This window comes from Struthio camelus, chromosome 3 (genome assembly GCF_040807025.1).
Source record: "Struthio camelus isolate bStrCam1 chromosome 3, bStrCam1.hap1, whole genome shotgun sequence".
NCBI classification, from domain to species: Eukaryota; Metazoa; Chordata; class Aves; order Struthioniformes; family Struthionidae; genus Struthio; species Struthio camelus.
The window spans coordinates 1,734,025-1,752,778 of NC_090944.1; the positions used below are offsets into that span (position 1 = coordinate 1,734,025).

At 40.3% G+C, this 18,754-nt stretch overlaps 1 protein-coding gene across 1 annotated transcript in view; it reads left to right on the forward strand.

Moving 5' to 3' along the window:
• Nucleotides 1-18,754, forward strand: part of RAB10 (RAB10, member RAS oncogene family) — a 50,306-nt gene that overhangs the window by 11,729 nt on the left and 19,823 nt on the right. Inside the window, exon 2 of the mRNA XM_068936657.1 lies at nucleotides 17,802-17,862. Coding sequence (XP_068792758.1) covers nucleotides 17,802-17,862 — 61 coding nt within the window. The remainder of the gene's footprint in view (nucleotides 1-17,801; nucleotides 17,863-18,754) is intronic.

Here is an 18,754-nt window from a genome sequence, read left to right on the forward strand (position 1 = left end):
GTTTTGATAATTGTTCTTGGTTTCTTGTGACAAGTCAAGTATTTTTAATGGGTTGGCTGACTAAATTTTTCAGTGACCTCCAAGATGCAGTACTTATTGCTTTGGCAAAGCTAATGCTGTTACCAAGGCAAACAAAAATGAATCTACTTGCATTCATTTATGTACTAGCTTTGTCAATCTGATCACTATAAATTACAGTCAATGTTGATGTGAGTTTTGTTTTTGTGTAACTTGAGGACAGAATTACTGTTGTAGTTAAGTAGTGACAAATTTGCTGTTTAGTAAATAGAATCAGTTTATATGAATGCAGTTCCATTATGTACCATATTTATTCTCTAGCTAACAAATGTAAGTAGATTGACATGCATGAAAACTGATTTAATAAGATGTACTTGAACTTCCACATGCTTAGTGCACATGCTTGGTGGCTTTCATGGAGTTCTGATTAGTTTCCAATTTTGTATGAACTTTCATCTTACTGGATTTCCAGATCTTTCCTTACCATGGTTTTAGGTTTAGGGCCCAGTGGAGTTGGCTGACAAATGGGGTGCATATGGAGATATTGCTGTCTCTTGTGATGCTCTCTGAAAGTACACACTGGTAAAGGAGGCTGACAGAACTTTACTACCTGAACCAGAGGTTAATGTTAGAAAATGAAAGATGTAATTGAAGTAGAAAAATTAAATCAACTCAAACCTAGAATTAACTGATGCTAAGCAGAAATTATTGTTGCATGGGAACAACTCTGCTGCAAATAAACTTTAGCAAGAAATAGTATCTTCTTTCTTTTTTGTCTTACTGCCTTATGAATAAAAAACTTATTGTCTGTTTTGTCTCTTGCTGTGTATAAAACACCACTAAAATAGCTCCATTGTTCAATTTCTCCTGTTTTGTTTTTTGAAAGTCTTGTGTAAGATTTTTGCCTCTGGAATAACAAAAGGATAAAGCTTTTTTTTTTTTTCCTCAAAGAAGTAAAAGAAAAAACCCTGCAGTTTCATAGACCTAAGTGGCAGCAGCGTAGGTAGTGTCAACAGGAAGCTTCAGTTTGCTTTCTGAGCAGAGATTTTTTTTTTTTTAAATGGTCATTTGAACTGTAGCTTCACATGACTTCTGAAAATATTTTTCCTGGAAGGTCTCATGGTTTTAAAAAAAGTATCCTGTAGGATCCTCACTGGTTGATCTGCCTGCTTTCTCTGGCCAGCTCAAGTCTTCCTGCACATCATCCTCCAATGAGGATTATCTAACAGTGAGTGCTACAGGCTACCTATAGTTAGACTCCACCAGACAAAGTTTATAAACTAATGCTCATGAATGAGATGAAGGCATGTGGGGAGAAGAAAAGAAGGTTTCATAATTGATTTTGGTCTGGAAAATGGCTTCTGTTGCTATCTGTAGAGTAGAGATATTACATGACAGGTTACTTATACCAAAGTGAGACTCTCTGAACTTCTCATTGCTTGGGAACTCAGTCTTGGTCTGACTGGCATGTCAGATACAGAATCACAAGAATGGTGGAGGTTGGCAGGGACCTCTGGAGATCATTGGTCCCACCCGCTGGCTCAAGCAAGCTTGCCTACAGCAGGTTGCCCAGGACCCTGTCCAGTTGGGTTTTTATATCTCCAAGGAAGGAGACTCCACCACCTCTCTGGGCAACCTGCTTCAGTGTTCAACCACCCTCACAGTGAGGAAGATTTTCCTTATGTTTAGATGAAACTTCCTGTGTTTCAGGTTGTGCCCGTTGCCTCTCGTGCTATTGTTGGGCACCACGGAGAAGAGTCTGTGCCCATCCTCTTGACACCTTCCCTTCAGGTGCTTGTATGTACTGATCAGATTCTTCCCCCGCCCCCCGTGTTCTCTTCTCCAGGCTGAACAGGCCTTTCATCATAGCGGAGATGTTCCCGTCCCTTTGTCATCTTAGTGGCCCTTTGCTGGAGTCGCTCCAGGAGCAACATGTCTCTCTTGTTTTGAGAGCCCAGCACTGGACACAGTACTCCAGGTGAGGCCTCACCAGGGCTGAGTAGAGGGGCAGGACTTGCTGCACCTGAAACTGATGGCAGCTGTGCTTTGAATATGTAAACTAAAATGATGCTTAAATGTACCACATTCTTAAGCATGTTATTTGAGGTCCAGAACTGTGTCTACATCCATTTTATTGGGAAATGGTCCCTGTCCTGGTGATGTGCTGAACTTTGCCCAAGCCCTGATATGGAGAGCATTAGCTGATGAAGACCAAAACCGTGCCAGGAATGCTTAAACAATCAGACAGAGTTCTGGTCCTGGGAACTTTCATTGTAATCATCTAATGCACTGTTAGAAGTGGCCATCGCATGCTGCATGATGTTTGATGCCCAAAGTTCTGGTAGGCCAGTGCTGATGGATATAACTGCGGCAGTTGAACAGCATGCCTGAATCGCTCCACTCTTTTGCTTTGCCTGAGCTGGAAAACCATAGGTGTTCTTTCATTCCATCTCAGCCATCCCTGTTAACAAAGATATCACCTGCAACTGAAATTAATGGCTGGAGCACAAATGCATGTTGCTGCCTTTGCATTAGGGGAGGAGGATGTCATACTTCTCACAGAAAGGTTGCTAGAAGCCAAGGTGTGGTGTGTGTTTTTTTTTTTTTTTGAACTCTTACTGATTTGAATTTAGTTCATTAAGATCCTTTGCCCTACAGACCTCCAGTCAGGCACCTCTGATTAATGTTTTTGAGCTCATATATCTTAGTTCACATTTCAGTTCCTCATTTAACAGGAATGTTTTTCTTTTTAATGTGATGGTTTGTTCTTTTTGTTTGTGTTTTTTGTTTACAAATAAGCTTCATTGCCAGCCTGTCCTTTGCGGGGTGATATTTAAATGTGTGCAGTGGAGGAGCTGAAACTTGATACATACGTAAAATTCTTAGCAACTCACTGTCAATTTCATTATTCAGTGAGGCAGTTGTACTTAAATACTGTTGCAGTGGATACATGTGACGGGACAGCAGCTAAGGCTGTGTAGCGAATGATAATACTGTCATTCTTGACTTCTCATTGTTTGGATTTGCTGTTTTAATTGCAGCTATGGGGATGAAGAGCACTTTAACCTGTATGCTAAAACTTACTTTTTAATCAGCTTGTTAAACATCTGAACAGTGCCACTCATGAAGCAGCTCCATGGAACTCCTGGCTACTTAATACCCCTTGCCTCAGCTACAAGGCTTCTGAGACCTGAATGTGTGGACATAATCTGCATTTAAGAACTTTTCAACTAATTTTTTCAATTTAAGAACTCTTCAACTAATGTAGAGACTTATATCTGCAAGTGCTCAGTGTATAATGGAAAGTAAGAGACTTCTCTCTTATGGAGGGGAGTAAGGCAGAATGAAAGCTACCTCAAGGTTTGTTTCTGAAGATGGTTAGCCCTTCTAATATAGGTGACCTTCCATTCTTTCACCATCTTGTCACAGTGGCTAAGTAGGTGGAACAACCTGGTGTAGGGAGAATAATCAAGGAGAGACAAGGGCTTGTGAATCGTCCGTATGTTTGATGTTAATCTTTTGTGAATATTGCCCTCAAGTACTCTTAAAGTTCCTAGTAGCAATATCACTGACTTTTGTGGTGATCTACTCTAAAACTAGCTGTTACTTTTGACTTTAATATAAATATCTGAAGAGCGATTTTTGGGAGGTCTCAAATGAGGCTAGCGCTGAAAAAGTTTTTGGTGCGCTTGAATTCTTGTTCTAATTGATTTAACATTCATGCTTGAAACAGGTGCACAAAGGAAGTTTGCATGCTTACAACTTGTCTGTCCCTTTGAAGGGAAATGGGAATATTTTAAAAACACATTTTAAATTGGGAAAGTCTTTCACTCTTATAGTTCTGAACCTTATTGTTCATCTTTGGACTGTCTGGTTGACTATGGGCAGAGTATGAGGCAAACAGGCTGGAAAACCCTAGCAAGGCAACTCTAGATGGGGAAACTGCAGTGCAGTGGAAAGATCCCTGTTTCTGTGAACTTTGGAGATATGAATGAATTTAAAGAATGTAGCCTTGCTCAGATAAGAGGTCAGTCTGGATAACAATGGTCTTCTATTGTTTTGGGGGATTATAAAGCTGGAGTCCTGGATTGTCACTCAAAATGAATATTCAGCTGGGTCCAACTTACTGATTAGGTCAAGGCAGTTTGCATATATCAAATGTCTCTGTACTGTTTATTCCTGCAACAGTGTCTCATTTATTTCAGGTATTTTATTTGTTCATAATGTATGATAGCTTTTGAAAGCACAACAAATGCACATGCCTAGAATGGAAGAATGTGAGTCATACTGAGAAGCTGCTGTCTTGCAGGATTGTCATCTGCTCCGTTAAGAATGGATAATCGTTTGAAGATGATCTGGCAACAGTGCTGCTAGTGCTGCTGTTGAGTAATGCTGTCCTTTACAAATAAGTTCCAAAGATAGTAATGTATTGATATAATATTAGTGAAACTTAACTTGTAAATACAACTTTCTAAAGATGCTGTACAAATCATGCTGGAAAAAATGAAGATTCAGGAGAGAGCTGTGGCAGTGATTCAGAGGGAGTGGAGAACTGTCTTACAGGAGAAACCTGCTGTTCAGTTCAACTCGTGTCTAGGTTTTAGAAGACTGATAGGACTTGATCAGCCTATTGAAAAAGGAATAAACCTTTTTTGAGGATCTCTACTATAATAGATTGTGTTAAAAGCTGAAGGCTTACTGTTTGGGTTATGAGAATCTAATTCATTCTTAAAAATAGTCATGCTGTAAGTAAATGTATGGTTTATTAAGATGCGCAACATCACACTACCAAAAATTACTGGGTAAGAATCTTTAGCTTATCTTTCTAGAGAAAGAGGTCTGGTCATAATGATTTTTCTTGGTACCTAGTCTTTGAAAATAGCCGTTTCCAGGATAGTTCAGGTACAGGGACAAACTTTCTCTTAATTATTCCTTGAAGCTATATTGTTGAAGCTATAGCTATGCCACCCATAGTTTATCTGCTTGTTATTATGAATACTGTATGAGAAAAGCTTGTTCTATATGATGGCCATTGCTATTAAGGTATTGTAGATTGAGACTAGTTGCCTCAAGATAGAGGGGTGAATGTTCACTAGAAAAATGATAGTTCATGAGGGTACTAAAACTGAATATTGGTTGCATCCATGAAAGATTGTTTAGCAAATAGACGGCTAGCAGAGCCGTTAGAGAAGGCCCTTTTTGAAAGGGGAAGCAGCTAAGTGGTAGATTCAGTCTGAAAGTAGGAGATTGACAACAGTGCCTCAAGGTGTGGGGAACAGGAGTGAAAAAGTGCAAAACTGATCAAAACCTCATTTGTGGCTGGTGGAATTAAACTGTAGTTAGATTACTTGTTTCTGTAATTATTGTTTTCCAATGTCTAGCTCAAAGCTGAGCTCTCAAACAGGACACTTCTGTGGATGTCTTCTGTTAACCAGTTGGGTGGAATGCTGTTAGACTACTGGAATTAACTAAATGTACATTTCCTAAGGCTTCATATAAGATGCACATTTTGCTATTTAGATGCAACTGCTGGTGTTCTGTAACTGCTGAATTGTTGTGACTTAGAATTTGGTCTTCCTGCTCTGGAAAGTTCCTTCTTGTTGCTGTTCTAGCTTGTGCCCTCTGCACTAGCAAAAGCTTGCTGCAGAGAGAATGAAACACTAAAGCACACTAATTCCTTGAATTTCTGTTTTATTACTGCAAAAATCCCTAGTTTGCTCATATCTTGAATACTATGTTACAGTCCTGGTCACTGAATATCAAAAGCAAAAGAATTGAGAGAAGGACAGCCAAGAAGTGCAGAATGCCTTTCATGCTAGGAATGATACAATAAGTTAGGACTCTCCCTTTGGGGTAGAAAGAGTGACCAGAGGGAATGCAGTAGAAACCTTTAAATAAGGAAGACTAGAGACAAGGATTCTCCTTCCTTGGAGATATTCAGAAGCCATCTGGACACAATCTTGTGCAATGTGCTCTAGATGACCCTGCTTGAGCAGGGGGTTGGACTAGATCTCCAGAGGTCCCTTCCACCCTCAACCATTCTGTGATTTGAGATGGATCACATCCCTCCCCTGCATTCTTTTCCAGAGATGATCCCCTGTCATAAAGGCAAAGCTGTGCCTGTGACACCTGTAGAAGATGCCCGCTCCTACCTAAGCACTTTTCCTTTCACTGGCAGGCACAAGGAGAACACTACTGAGACTGACATGCCTTTTTCCCCAGAGCCTCCAGCCACTCTGGGGATGTTCAACATCTCCCTTGTCAGCTCATCTGTGTCTGCACCTTTGATACTACAAGGGATGGCAGGCCAAGGGCCAGGCAAGCCACAGCAGTGTCTCTGCAGTGACCCGGACCCAAGTTCCCAGTAAGCAATAAACCATGGGAGAGAGGAAGTTGGTCAAGAGATAGTGCCTCCAGTGCCACAGAAGGGAGTCTCCAACTGTGATCCTTGGCTGCTTTCCTATTGGTGTTGATGTGTTCAGGCTCAGCTGGATCTGATGTCTCCCCTGGCAGAGTTCGTTTCCCACTTGCATCTGCAAGTGGGGATGGAAACTGCCTTCTGTTGTCAGAAGTCGCAAGTCTCCCAACGTAAAGAGGGCTGGAGACTCCAGTTGCTTGCCCTAGCTTTTCCTACTTCCATGCAGCCTTCCTTGTATCCCATCTGAACCACTGAAGAGTTTTGCTCAGGCTTTTTCAGTCCTCCAAAGTCCTGTTGGAGGCCAGTCACTCTAGGGGTGTACCGAAGGAATAGCTACTAAGTCCAGTTCTTTTTAATATCTTCATTAATCATCTGGATGATGAGACAGAGTGCACCCTCTGCAGGTTTGCAGACGATACAGTGTTGGGAGGAGAGGTTCATATACTAGGTGGTTGGGCCAGCATTCGGGGGAATCTTGGCAGGCTGGAGAAATGGGCAGAGGGGAATCTCATGAAGTTCAATAAAGGGAAATGCAAAGGTCTGCATCTGGGGAGGAATAACCCATGCATCAGGACAGGCTGGGGGCTGGCCTGCTAGCAAGCAACCGTGCACAGAAGGACCAGGGGGTCCTGGTGGACACAGGCTGACTGTGAGCCAGCAAGGTGACCTTGCAGCAAAGGCGGCCAACAGTATCCTGGGCGGCATTAAGCAGAGCATTGCCCGCAGATTGAGGGAGGTGATCCTTCCCCTCTACTCAGCCCTGGTGAGGCCACACCTGGAGCGCTGTGTCTGGTTCTGGGCTCCCCAGTATGAGAAAGACATGGAGCTACTGGAGAGAGTCCAGCGAAGGGCCACAAAGATGATTAAGGGATGGGAGAGGCTGAGAGAGCTGGGACTGCTCTAGCCTGGAGAAGAGAAGGCTAAGGGAGGGATCTTATTGGTATGTATAAATATCTGATGGGAGGGAGTAAAGAGGGCAAAGCCTTCCGACTTTTCAGTGGTTTCTGTTGAAAGGACAAGAGGTAATGGGCACAAATTGAAATATGGGAAACTCCATTTAAACATAAGAAAAAGCTTTTTTACGATGAGGGTGATGAAAGACTGGAACAGGTTGCCTTGGGAGGTGATGGAGTCTCCATCTTTGAAGATATTCAAAACCTGACTGGACATTGGCCCTAAGCAAGCTACTCTAGTAGATCCTGCTTTGATCAGGGGGTTGGACTTGGACAATCTTCAGAGGTTCCTTTCAACCTCAACTATTCCGTGATTCTTGATAACCACCTTCCTGGTACTGGGGGCTGCTCTTGGATCCCCCCTTAGCCTTCTCTTCTCCGGGCTGAACGAGCCCAATTCCCATAGCCTCTCCTCACTTTAAGTGCTCTAGCCCTGAACATCTTTGTGGCATCTGCTGAAATCACTCCAGTTTGTTGATATCTTTCTTGTATCGGGGAACCCAAGACTAGACATGGTATTCTGGATTTGGTCTAACAATTGCTGAGTAAAGAGTTCACCAGTTGCTGCTGCTGTGAGGTGCCACAAGGCATACTTCCCCGCATTCCTAGTGGTGGCTTTAAGAGTCCTGCACTGTCTTGAGAAGTTTTCTGGGCCCCTTTCTGCGCAGGATGCTGAGACTCTGCTAACCTGTCCTGTTGCTGTGCTCCTGGAAGCTGTTACTTCTGAGCAAGTTATATAGCTGCTTTCTAGATGAAGAGGAGTCCCTGAGTTGTTGTGACCTGCGAGACTGCTTAGAAACCACATCGTGTAAATTTGTGCTGTGAAAGTTTGTAGTCTTTTTCTTAAGCATTTATTTTAGGTCAGAGCAGCACAGTAGTAGCCTTTAGTTAAAACGAATGGTCATCTACAGCATGGTCTAACATAACTAATAAGCGTTGTCCATTATCAAAGCGTTTTGTTTTGTGGATGTTTCACGCGCTGTCCTGCAGACTGATGAAACATTAGCTACTACAGGCAGGAGGACCTGTGAGCACGGGTAATCGCTAGGGAGCGCTAGCTCTGTGTGGGCATTCTTGCTCTGTACGCAGTGCTGTGCTGAAAATGGTCAACCTTCACTTATTGAATCTGTTTGTCATAGTATTGCATCTGTGATGGGTACTGTAAGCTGTTTATGGCTTGGTTTGTTTTGCAGTAGTTTGTCTGTATATAGTTACCTTAGGATAATAGTAGAAATTAGGCTGCTTGGCTCCATATGTTCAGATAGTAAGGGATTTGTATTTGTCTCATCTGTTCTCCGTCCGCATCTGGTTATGTTTTTCTGAGTATGTTGCTAAACTTAAATTTTTTGAAAGTAACTAATACATTTCTTGCTGCGCTAGGATCTACAATTCTGTTACTGCAAATAAACTCAGATTATCTTGAGGACAGAACAAGAACTCAGGCGCTGGCTAATGGTTGCTACTTACTGTAGTTTCTTCCTCCTTCTCTCTACCTGTTCCCTTCCCCTATCCAGAACAAGCAGGTTCCGAAATGTGGTGTTAGTTTGGAGGAAAGTTCTGAATTGTGTCACAAACAGTTTATTAATTTTTTAAAAAATTTCTTATTAATTTGATTTTGTGTAGGTGCTTCATTCTTGATTTGTCCCATAGTAGTAGTAGTTACTTTTCCTGGATAATATCTCTTCAGCATTTGGAGTTGTCTGCAGTGGTTGATGCACTTGCAGGTTTTAGTGTGAGGTCAAGATAAATCAGAAAAGAAAACAGGCAAATTTTGCTAGAGAGCTTAGCTCACTCTGTGCATCTGTGCTGTCTCAGCTCTTTTTGTTGAAACAGAGAAGATAAAACTGACCTTTAAGTAACCTGCCCCAGTTTTCCTAAGGGAAGGAACTGGCACCAGGGCTCCAAACGTAACTATACTAGCCAGATTTTTTTACATCTCTCTACGTAAAGCTTTGCTTTTGACTATACAACTTCTCCTGTTAATCCCACTCTTCCTTTACCCAGTTCCCCAGCTGCAGATAGAGAACACAGCATGAGCAAGTACTAGAGCAAAACCCGAGGTATTTAGTTTCTCTTTCCGCTTCTGAAATAAGCCACCTAAAGATAGCCTAGGCCTGAGGCCTCTGTAGCCTGTGCTGGTTGTCTGACCTACTTGCGTGTTCTGTGGCTAGTGTTCTTGGGAGTGATCTATGACAGCCTACAACTCTCCTCAGGAGCTAGAAAAGAGGCCTGTGAGGCTGGGACACGAAGGACTTGCATGATTTTTGGAAAAACTGCACTCAGTGATCTTAATTTTCACCTTTCCAAAGCAAGATGGAGTTGTTTGTTTTATGTGTAGGTTTATGCTAAACAATACTAGGGTTTCTCCTTCTTCGAAGAATTCATAAGCTATCCTCTGAAAGAGGAAGACTAGCTGTCTTATTTACTCATGGGCTTAAATACCATATCTATTTAAAAGCTGAAGAAGAAGGTAGATTCAGTATTGTAAAACCCAGCGGTGGAGAGCTACCTTGATAACTATTTGTAACATCTTTCTACAGAGGTGCAAGCAAAGCTAGTATTTCCTGCCTAAGTTTAGACTAAGAGAACTAGATATCTGTTGTCAGACTCTAAAGCATTCTTTTGCTTCTCCTGGTTTTGATTGGATTATTCCATTTTCTGTTGCTGATCCCCAGGATTTATTTGGTTCCTTCCGCAAGTAGCTGACCATGTTACACCTGATCTGGGCTATATCAGGTGTAAAGAAAAGAAAAGTTCAAATGCAATGTAGTCCTTACCTCATTACCTCGTCAGAGAAACTGGTTACAACCTAAAGTATCAGTTCTTCAGCTGGATCTGCATTTTCTCAGTATTGCCTAAGAGAAACCAAGTAGTCCAGGTTTTCAGGATTCCTGATAGGCTTTGGTAATCTCTTTCAGACTTGCTTTAATGAGCAAGAGTTTGAGACTCTGTCTAGTGACTCCTTGTATTGTTTTTATTGCAATCATCTGCTGAAAAAGGAGACTTCACAAAGAATTTATAGCCTGGCAGGTCTACCTGTTAAAGAAATCCATTTAAGATCTAAGTTACAAATAATAGAGGAGGATAACCTGAGTTCCAGTTCCATTTCTGGTTACTGGAATTCTCTGCCATCTGTAACTGAATGCCATGCTTTCTTCCAAAGGTAACAAATCTGTATTTGAAAAAGAAATAACATGACTGTAGGGGCCTGTCTTAACTAGCCGAAAGCTTCCTGTTGCTTACCTTGTCAGATGCGTTTTGTACCTCTGATAAAACTTACGTTTTTACTCAGTCTTTTGCCCAAGACTGGGAATGTAAATAACTTCAGTTTCTGTTCTAGAACAGTCTGGATAATGATTAGTTTGGAGGATCACTAAGGATTCCTAAATGCTCTATTAAAAAATTAAAACGGTACCTCTTGATGGATGCCTATTACTTCCTTATGTGTGTTGGACCTGTGAAAGGGAACATCCCAGGAGGAGCTGTAAAAAGGCAGCTGCTGCTGACCCTGCAGCTGTTTCCCAGGCAGCTCTTGCTAAATTACAGTCTGCCTAGCAAAGGGAGCTGTGCTGCGGACAAGAAAAAGACTACCTGACTCTCTTTCACCTAGGAAAAAGCAGCCATTCAGATCTCCTGCTGAAGAATCAGAATTGAGATTACTGTGGGATAATCTAATTTGAAAGTTTGTCAGCTATTCATGTAATGCTTTTTAAGAAGTCACTGTAGTATCAACACAGAATTCAATTTTAAGTTTTGCTAAGAAGGAAGTTTAAGGGGATTTTTTGTTTGTTTTTGTTTTTAAAAAAGGAACCTGATCTCCAAAGTCTTTAAATAGATTAGTGCTATGTTTGTATGACATGCATGTGCTTGCACAGCTCTCTGTAGAGGTGGAATGGAATTGCTTCCAGCACACCAAGGTACAAACTGCTTTTCTGGCATATGGTTTGCTGTCTGTCCTCTGAAATATGATTTTTCTACCTGAATATTGTACTTAAACTGCTTTCTAGGGACAAATGTGAAACATTGTTTCATCCAGGTCCTAGACCCCCGTATTTTGTACATCATCTGCAAAATCCGGTATTGAAACTTTGTTTGGTGGTAAAGGTGTGAAGAAGGAAGAGATACCTTAGATGTCTAACTCATGCAGCTAAAGCCTCTGAAAAATAGTGTTTGCACTTAAAATGTGGAGTGTGGTTGGGAATGTTGTATGTTCATACCTTGTAAGTATGAATGCCTTGTATAAATATTTTGAAAGATCTAAATAGCAACTGAGATCACTAAAAGCTTAATTAAAAGCAGAACTCTCATCTCTTGCATGATGCACTTCTCTTGGGATTTCTTTGAAAGGAGAAAATGTATTAATATCTGAAGATTTTCTTACAAAATATTTGATCTTAACTTTATTGATAACAAATATTGTCTGCATTTTTTTAGTACAATTAATTTTCTGAAGTACTAAAACTCATATGCAGTAATCATGGTGCCCTCAAGGAGTTGATAATTCTGGGCTGTTGATGTATTTGGAAAGCTAGTTACTAGGGGGATTAGGGGGCACCTTTTCGATTAGTGTTGTGCCTAGACAAATTAATGAACTTGATTAAAGCAGTACCTGGCCTAGGAATTTGTTTTAGAAGTTAACTTAATGCAGAAGATGTTAAGCTTAAGAAAGTCTTATTATCTGTCTTGAGAATGCTGGGGGGGGGTCTCATAGTCAAGTAGTTCTGTGTAAAAAGCTTAGACAGGCCTAGAATTAAATCTGTAATTTTAAACACCCCCTGGCTTAGGCTGCAAGTTACTGCTGTGTTTTCCTGCTGCTAGTAAACTTCCTTCTGTTGCATTTTTCTTATTAAATAAAATCTCTTTTTAGAGCTGCTTACTGGACTCTGCCATAACCTCTAAAAATAACTGAAGGATATCTGTGTTATCTCTGGTTTTGTGGTGCTTGTTCTTAGTGATGCTAATTAGATATGTTAGTTCTTACTATTAGCATTAATGCAACATTTATGTTATTCTGCATTTGAAATTTATTAATTCAAAGAAACATAGCAGGTAGGGTCTTTTTTTTTTTGGCGCTTGGAAAAGTTCTACCTTAGTTTACTTGCTTGAAGTGGATTTGTTGGGGGGAATATTCAGTTGCACTTTTAAATCTTACTTTGGAGAAAATGCTATGGCCCAAGCTGAGAGCTTTCTTGGCAGACCTTGTATAAGATTACTGATCACTGGAAACAGGTACAAGTGAAAAATGTCATCCAGATGACGCTGAGTGTTTATCAGAAAGCTTGAATGTGGCTTGAGTTATATAGCCTGAACCATAGCTATGGTTCAAGTACACTGTTAAGAAAAATACCTGCTGTTGCCAGAGCCTGTGAGTTAAAAGGTTGGGCAGCTTGAAGACACAAGATTTGAGTATGAATTTGTGCACTTTTGCTTTTCTTTCCAGAGTTGAAAATAGGTAATACTATTAAGGTGTATTTGTAAAGTGAGTACTAATTAATTGCAAAATATATTTATTTATACGCGCTTACAATCTGAAGTTGACAATGATTTGCCTTTCAGTTGCACTGTCAGGTTCTTCGTGCTGCGGCGTCGCCCCTCTCTCTTGCTGTACCTTCCCTCTCCCGCCACCCAGCGTCCTCGCTAAACTGAATGATATCTTTGTTGTGAAAGAATGCAAACAGAATTCAGGCCGTCTGAAAAGGGCTAGCTCATCGTTTGCAGCTCTGAAATGGGCTGGAAAATAGCTTTCTCCTTCCCTCTTGTATTATGGCATTCTGTCTTTTGCTTTTCAAGAACAATTGGTTTGTGTTTTAGCAAGGGAAGAGTGATCTTTACAGAAACTTGGAATAGCCTTGAGAAGGTGAAACATGATCTATAACTATTTGGATGCAGTGGTTATGAATTTTAACTACTCTCCTTTTCTGAGATGAGTCCTGGGTCCTCGTTATAGCCTGAGAGCAATGGAAAGAGTATGGAAATAGTTCCGTACTCACCAACACCTTCAGATATTTAAGCTTACACAAATTAACCTGGAATGCTTTGTCAGGAGTAATTGAACATCTGACCCTTTTGTGGATACAGAGACTTAAGAGTTTGACTTCAGTGGCTTGATGCAGAAACTTAACACAGGCTTCTGAAACTGTTTTTGGCCTGCATGCAGCAGCCAGTGCTTTATGGTGAATAGGCAAAAGTGACTTTCAGTATTTGTATAATGACTGATGTCGTCTGTTATGTATCATGAGGTCTAGTAACTTTTTAAAGCCTTGATAGTAGAATCTAGTAACCTAAGGAAGGCATAAAGAGTTTCCATCTTTTTGAAGCCATGAGTTCAGTTTTTGCTCAGTGCTAGGCCCGTACCAGTTGCTTAAAGTAATATAAGAGATTTGAAATTTGGAGGAAACCCAGAAGTGAGCTAGAAACTTTGGATGGTCTGCTTGTAAGAAAACTTCGTTATTAAACTGTGTGAATGACACTAAAGCATAAGAAACTTTCCAAACTTCAAACTTATTTGAAAATGTGGAGTTATCTTAAACATTTTAATGCTTTCCACATACTTCCAGGTTTTTCTGTGAATTCCAACTTGCTCTGAACTGATAGCATTACTGAATATTTCACCAACGCTTAACGAGGGAAAATTTCATGCTCATCTTTAATTCATTAATTCTTCAAATTTGCAGTATTCTTCTGTGATAGTAATATGGCCATTGATAGTAATGTGGCCATTCTGCATGTCATTTAATTTTTATGCCTGTTATCCCTCTTAAACTCTTTCCTGAAATTAATCTTAGTGTCACTGGAAATTGTCCATACCTGTAATCCATTTCTCTGGAGCCTTAAGGACTTAGCTGGAGAGCCCTTCAGACAGGCCCAGAGCTGACTGATTGTAATAGCTATGCAAAAGTCCACTTTTTCCAGTTTGTTTAAACTAATTTGAAAGTATTTAGTATATAGGCAAATAGCCATTGCTATTTATAACATTCTTTCTGTTACGAAGGCTGGACTAGTATTATAGTGTAGTTGGAATGGAAGCTGAGTATAACATGGCATTAGAGATTTATTTTATCCTCAAATACTAGAATTAGCTAAATCTCTCTCAGTGCAGAAAAGAGTTAATTTATTTGGCTAGCTTAGCAGCTTACTTAATGCATAAAAAGTGCCTGTCAAACATCCTGCTCCGTGTAGGCAGAACCTAAAAGTAAGCATCACTGTATAAAATACTTTTATTTATGATCCTTTAGCAAATGCTGTGCGCTATTAATATTTGATACGACAGCAAATAGCGCCGTGGAACTCTCCATCAGAGCAAACAGCTTGGCTGAAAGCAGCAAAACGTGGGGGCGGTTAAAACTTTAACTAAACTGCTTTTGGGGCAGTTTTGTGTATTGGCTGTTAGCCGCTTAAGGGGTTTGTTTTTCAAACCCCATATATATGATCCTAGCTATGTTGACTTACAAATTTAACTTAACGTGAGTAAGGAAGTATTACTTGGCTACCTGGCAAGAATGGGACGCTTTGAGCTGTTGTCTTGTGATTTGCTGACAGCTGCGTCCGTGGCTTGCACCCGACCGAGGGAGCCCCCGTCCAGCGGGGTTTACAGCTGGCGGAAGGGAGGGAACTTGCTTCCTTTAGAAGAAACCACTTCACATAAGAGTTTTCCTTAGTGTGTTATTTTGTAAAGCTTGGATTCTTTTGCATTCTTAGAGGCCTTTAACAAGGTGCCTTCGAATGCCCAACTGTTTAGGTTTTACTGAAACTTTTACAGAGCTTCACAGGAACGCTCCCTTGGCTGGTATCACGCTGGACCCCTGTAGGCTTGACTTCTAACGGAGTGTTTCAAATACAGTGTCTGTGCTAGATAACCCGAAATTGGAGCCTAAAAGTTCTAAGCTGACGACCTAGAATTAGGGGACGACTTTGGCCTTTAACTGCTGTCTGTCTTCAAGTCCCTAGAAATGGGGAATTTTGCCCCTTTAGCTTGTGTTAGTGTTTATGAAATACTTGAAAACTACTGTTACAGATGGCGTAAGAGGCTCTATGAGGACTTGCATTTGATATTCATTTTAGGGTTATTCTCCATTTTCTTTTCGTTGTGTGTTTAATAGCTGTCCATTTAGTGAAAGCATTCCTGCCAGTGCAGGAAACGGGCCTGTGCGGAAGGGGCATTCTCCTCTCCTCCCCTTCCACTCCTCCCCCTGGTTGTGCAACCTTTCTCAGAAGGGCTCTGGTATACCGATTTTTAGGTAAAAGAATATTTTAACATTTCAACTTTAAAATGAAGTACTGTGTACAGTGTATTTTCGATGAAAGGAGTTAAACTTTGTAGAGTTTAAACCAGACTTCCCATGTAGACTTTCTATATAACAAGTAATGTTTCCTAAACTATTTAATTTTAATTGTTGTAAAAGACTTTGTAGATGTAGGAGGGAAGTTTTGTGATTTCAGCTTCTGCTTCGAAAAAGTCTAAGCAGATTTTTAGAAAACATGAAAAATCATCAGCGTTGTTTCTGATTTGAATCGAAAGCCAGACCTCTGACATCTAATCACTGCCAGAGCATTTTGAGAATACTGCTGCTAGTGTTCCAGCTCCCCTGGACAGAGTCTCTGGAAGTAATTGTAAGCATTTGGGGAAAACGAGGTTGAAACAAGGCATGGTCCTCCAGTCTCTTGATCTGGAGGAGCTGAGGGGGTGAGGGTCCTCGTCCTGACTTGCCTTACACTGCATCTGTTTCAATCTGAGCCCCTCTTTTCTGGACAAGAGTGACAAGGTTTCCACGAGGGTCTTACACAAGGATGTTCATGTTTCCCTAACTTTGCTGGAAGTTTCTCACTAGGCGCATGCAAGACTGTATTTGTTCGTTTTAGGATTGCCTCTCTACTGGTTTATAGTTTTTCCGTGAAAGTAAAATGGTAATCTCTTAGCCTTCAGTCTTTCCTCTTTTTGTCACTTAGAAACAGCTGCTGATTTGTAAAAGAAATACTTAGTTAACAGGCATGTCATATTGTATTTTGTACTACTGACGTTCATCCCTTGGGTTTTTTTCTGTCTTTGAGGTTATCAAGTTTCTTATTTTAATTTTCCTTTGTAGAATGCCTCTCAATTTTGTAAGCAGCAGACTTTAATATGACAATTTATTGCACCAGAATTAATAATGAAAATACTCAGTACTGTTTTCGACACTGATCTTGGCTAATGATCTGTCTCCGCTTTGATCATTTCTTCTTTCCAAAACCTTCTCAGTACAGTTGTCCCTCATTGCCCCTTTGTTCAGTCCTTGCGAATCCCGTACTTCCTTGCAGTGCCATTTCAGATTTTGCCACAATTTAACATGTGAATTATTTTGTATTAGTAGGTATTAAAAGTAAAACGTTGTTCGTGCTCTGTAATTGAAGATGATCTCAGCTTTCCCTAAGTTTTGAGACATATGCTTAGGCCCTTCTGTCACATCGTGACTGCGCTTGTACAAAGTCAGAGGCAGGACCAGCGACTGACTCGGATGAAGAAAAGTAGTGGTCGGGTTCCTGAGTTATTCTGATAAAGATAACATGCGTTTTATTGCTGGTAAAAGCTTCATGTCATTTAAAGCTTTTTGTTTTCATTGTTGAAGCTGGAGGTTGACTGTTTATAAACTCTGTATGTGTGACTGTGTGTGTGTGTGTTTAATTCAAGAGACTTTTCAGGGCTTCCACTGCTTGTATCAACAATGTAAAAGGCAAGATGACTATTCCTAATAGTCTGGAGTCTTGTCACATGCTGTTTTAAGCTCTCCTACTGACCTCTTTGAACCAAGTTAAACAGGTAACAAGCATTAAGATTTTTGAGGTTAATCTTATTCTTACAAGTAGATTACTTAAGATCAACAGAAAGGAGAATCTCAGAAAAAAAGTTAGGCAGTTTTTTGAGAGGCAGTTTCTGAAACAGTGCCTAGTCACAAGGATTAGGTGTACAAGTTTAAAAAAAAAAAAAACAAAACATAATATTTGAGTGTCTGCAAAATACCATGGTTTTGCCTATTGGGAAATGACTATTTTTAAAAAATAAGAAAAAGCTTGCTATTTAAACATCCTAATTAAAATTTACAGCCAAACCTCAAAATTACCTCTTTTGAAAGATCTCCAGAAAAATTGCAAAAGCTTGGTATTTTTCTTTCCTTAAAAAGCAAGATGTTTTAAAGTCTTTTAGGCCGAATTGTCTTAAACACCTGACGGTGTCCAAAGTCTGACCTCTTTGAGGCCTTGTTTGCATTGGTAGGCATTCTCTTGCATTCCAGCTTATTCTGACATCCTTGATTTGCCTGACAATTCATAAAAGAGGAAAAAAAGCTGAAAGCTGTTTGTTTGAAACAATTTGAGTTGATGTAGAATTGCTCTTTTGTAAATAAATACCAATTATTTATTTGTGTATTTATTTATTTTAGGGATAGACTTCAAGATTAAAACTGTTGAATTACAAGGAAAGAAGATCAAGCTTCAGATATGGTGAGTATATATCCAAGGAGCTATTGTGAAACTGGAATTTTTAAATTGCAAGTTGCCTTGAATCTATGATTTTTAAATTGACCTGTCAGCCTTCCTTTGCATCAGCAAGAAACTGCAATCTTATCTCTGCACTTATTTTATATTTTTCCATAGAAACTGTCCACAGTTTATTCAGTTGGCTGAGATGACGACTACTTTTCTGTAGGAAAGTCTAAACATGAGGCAAAACTTGAAAACTTTGTTTTCCTCTAGCTTTTTATGTATGTCTAGCTGGAGATTCTTTCCATTTTAATAGCCCCTTAACAAGTTCGGTAAAAAAGTTAATGCCCTCTCCTAGCTTGGATTTTTGTTTAAACTCTGTCCTCAGCCAAGTATACGTATCACTGATGCGCTCTCCAGCTTTACTTTGAGCTCAGAACTTGAGTTTGCCCATTTTGTCAGTTGTTAATAAAATCCTTATTTATTGCTTGATGGTGTTTGACGTTTGTAAATGCAGAACTCTTAATACCCTGCAGCATGGATTTTAGCCAGAAGGAAGCATTGTTCTTGCTCTATCTGAGCAGTCATTCTAATGCCATAAGCCTGGCTGAATGATTAGCCTTTCTAACTAATGTTTTCTGAATCCTTTGTGTTACCGTTGCTCTGAGTGTACAATCTCTCAGCTGCTTCTCATATCCCAGTCCTGTGAGCGCCTCCTTAGCAGAAATGGGCCCACTTAGCTATTTTGTTTGTGTCCTGTGAAGAAAAGAGTTGTCAAAGTTGATTTTGTTTTAAAAACTCCATAGCTGGTGGATAAAGAAGCAGTTGGATGATGAAGTGACTCTGTGCACAGGAACGCTTCATCAGGGAGCAACAGAGAGTAGCCATCTCCATAAGGGCAGTGTTTTAGGTT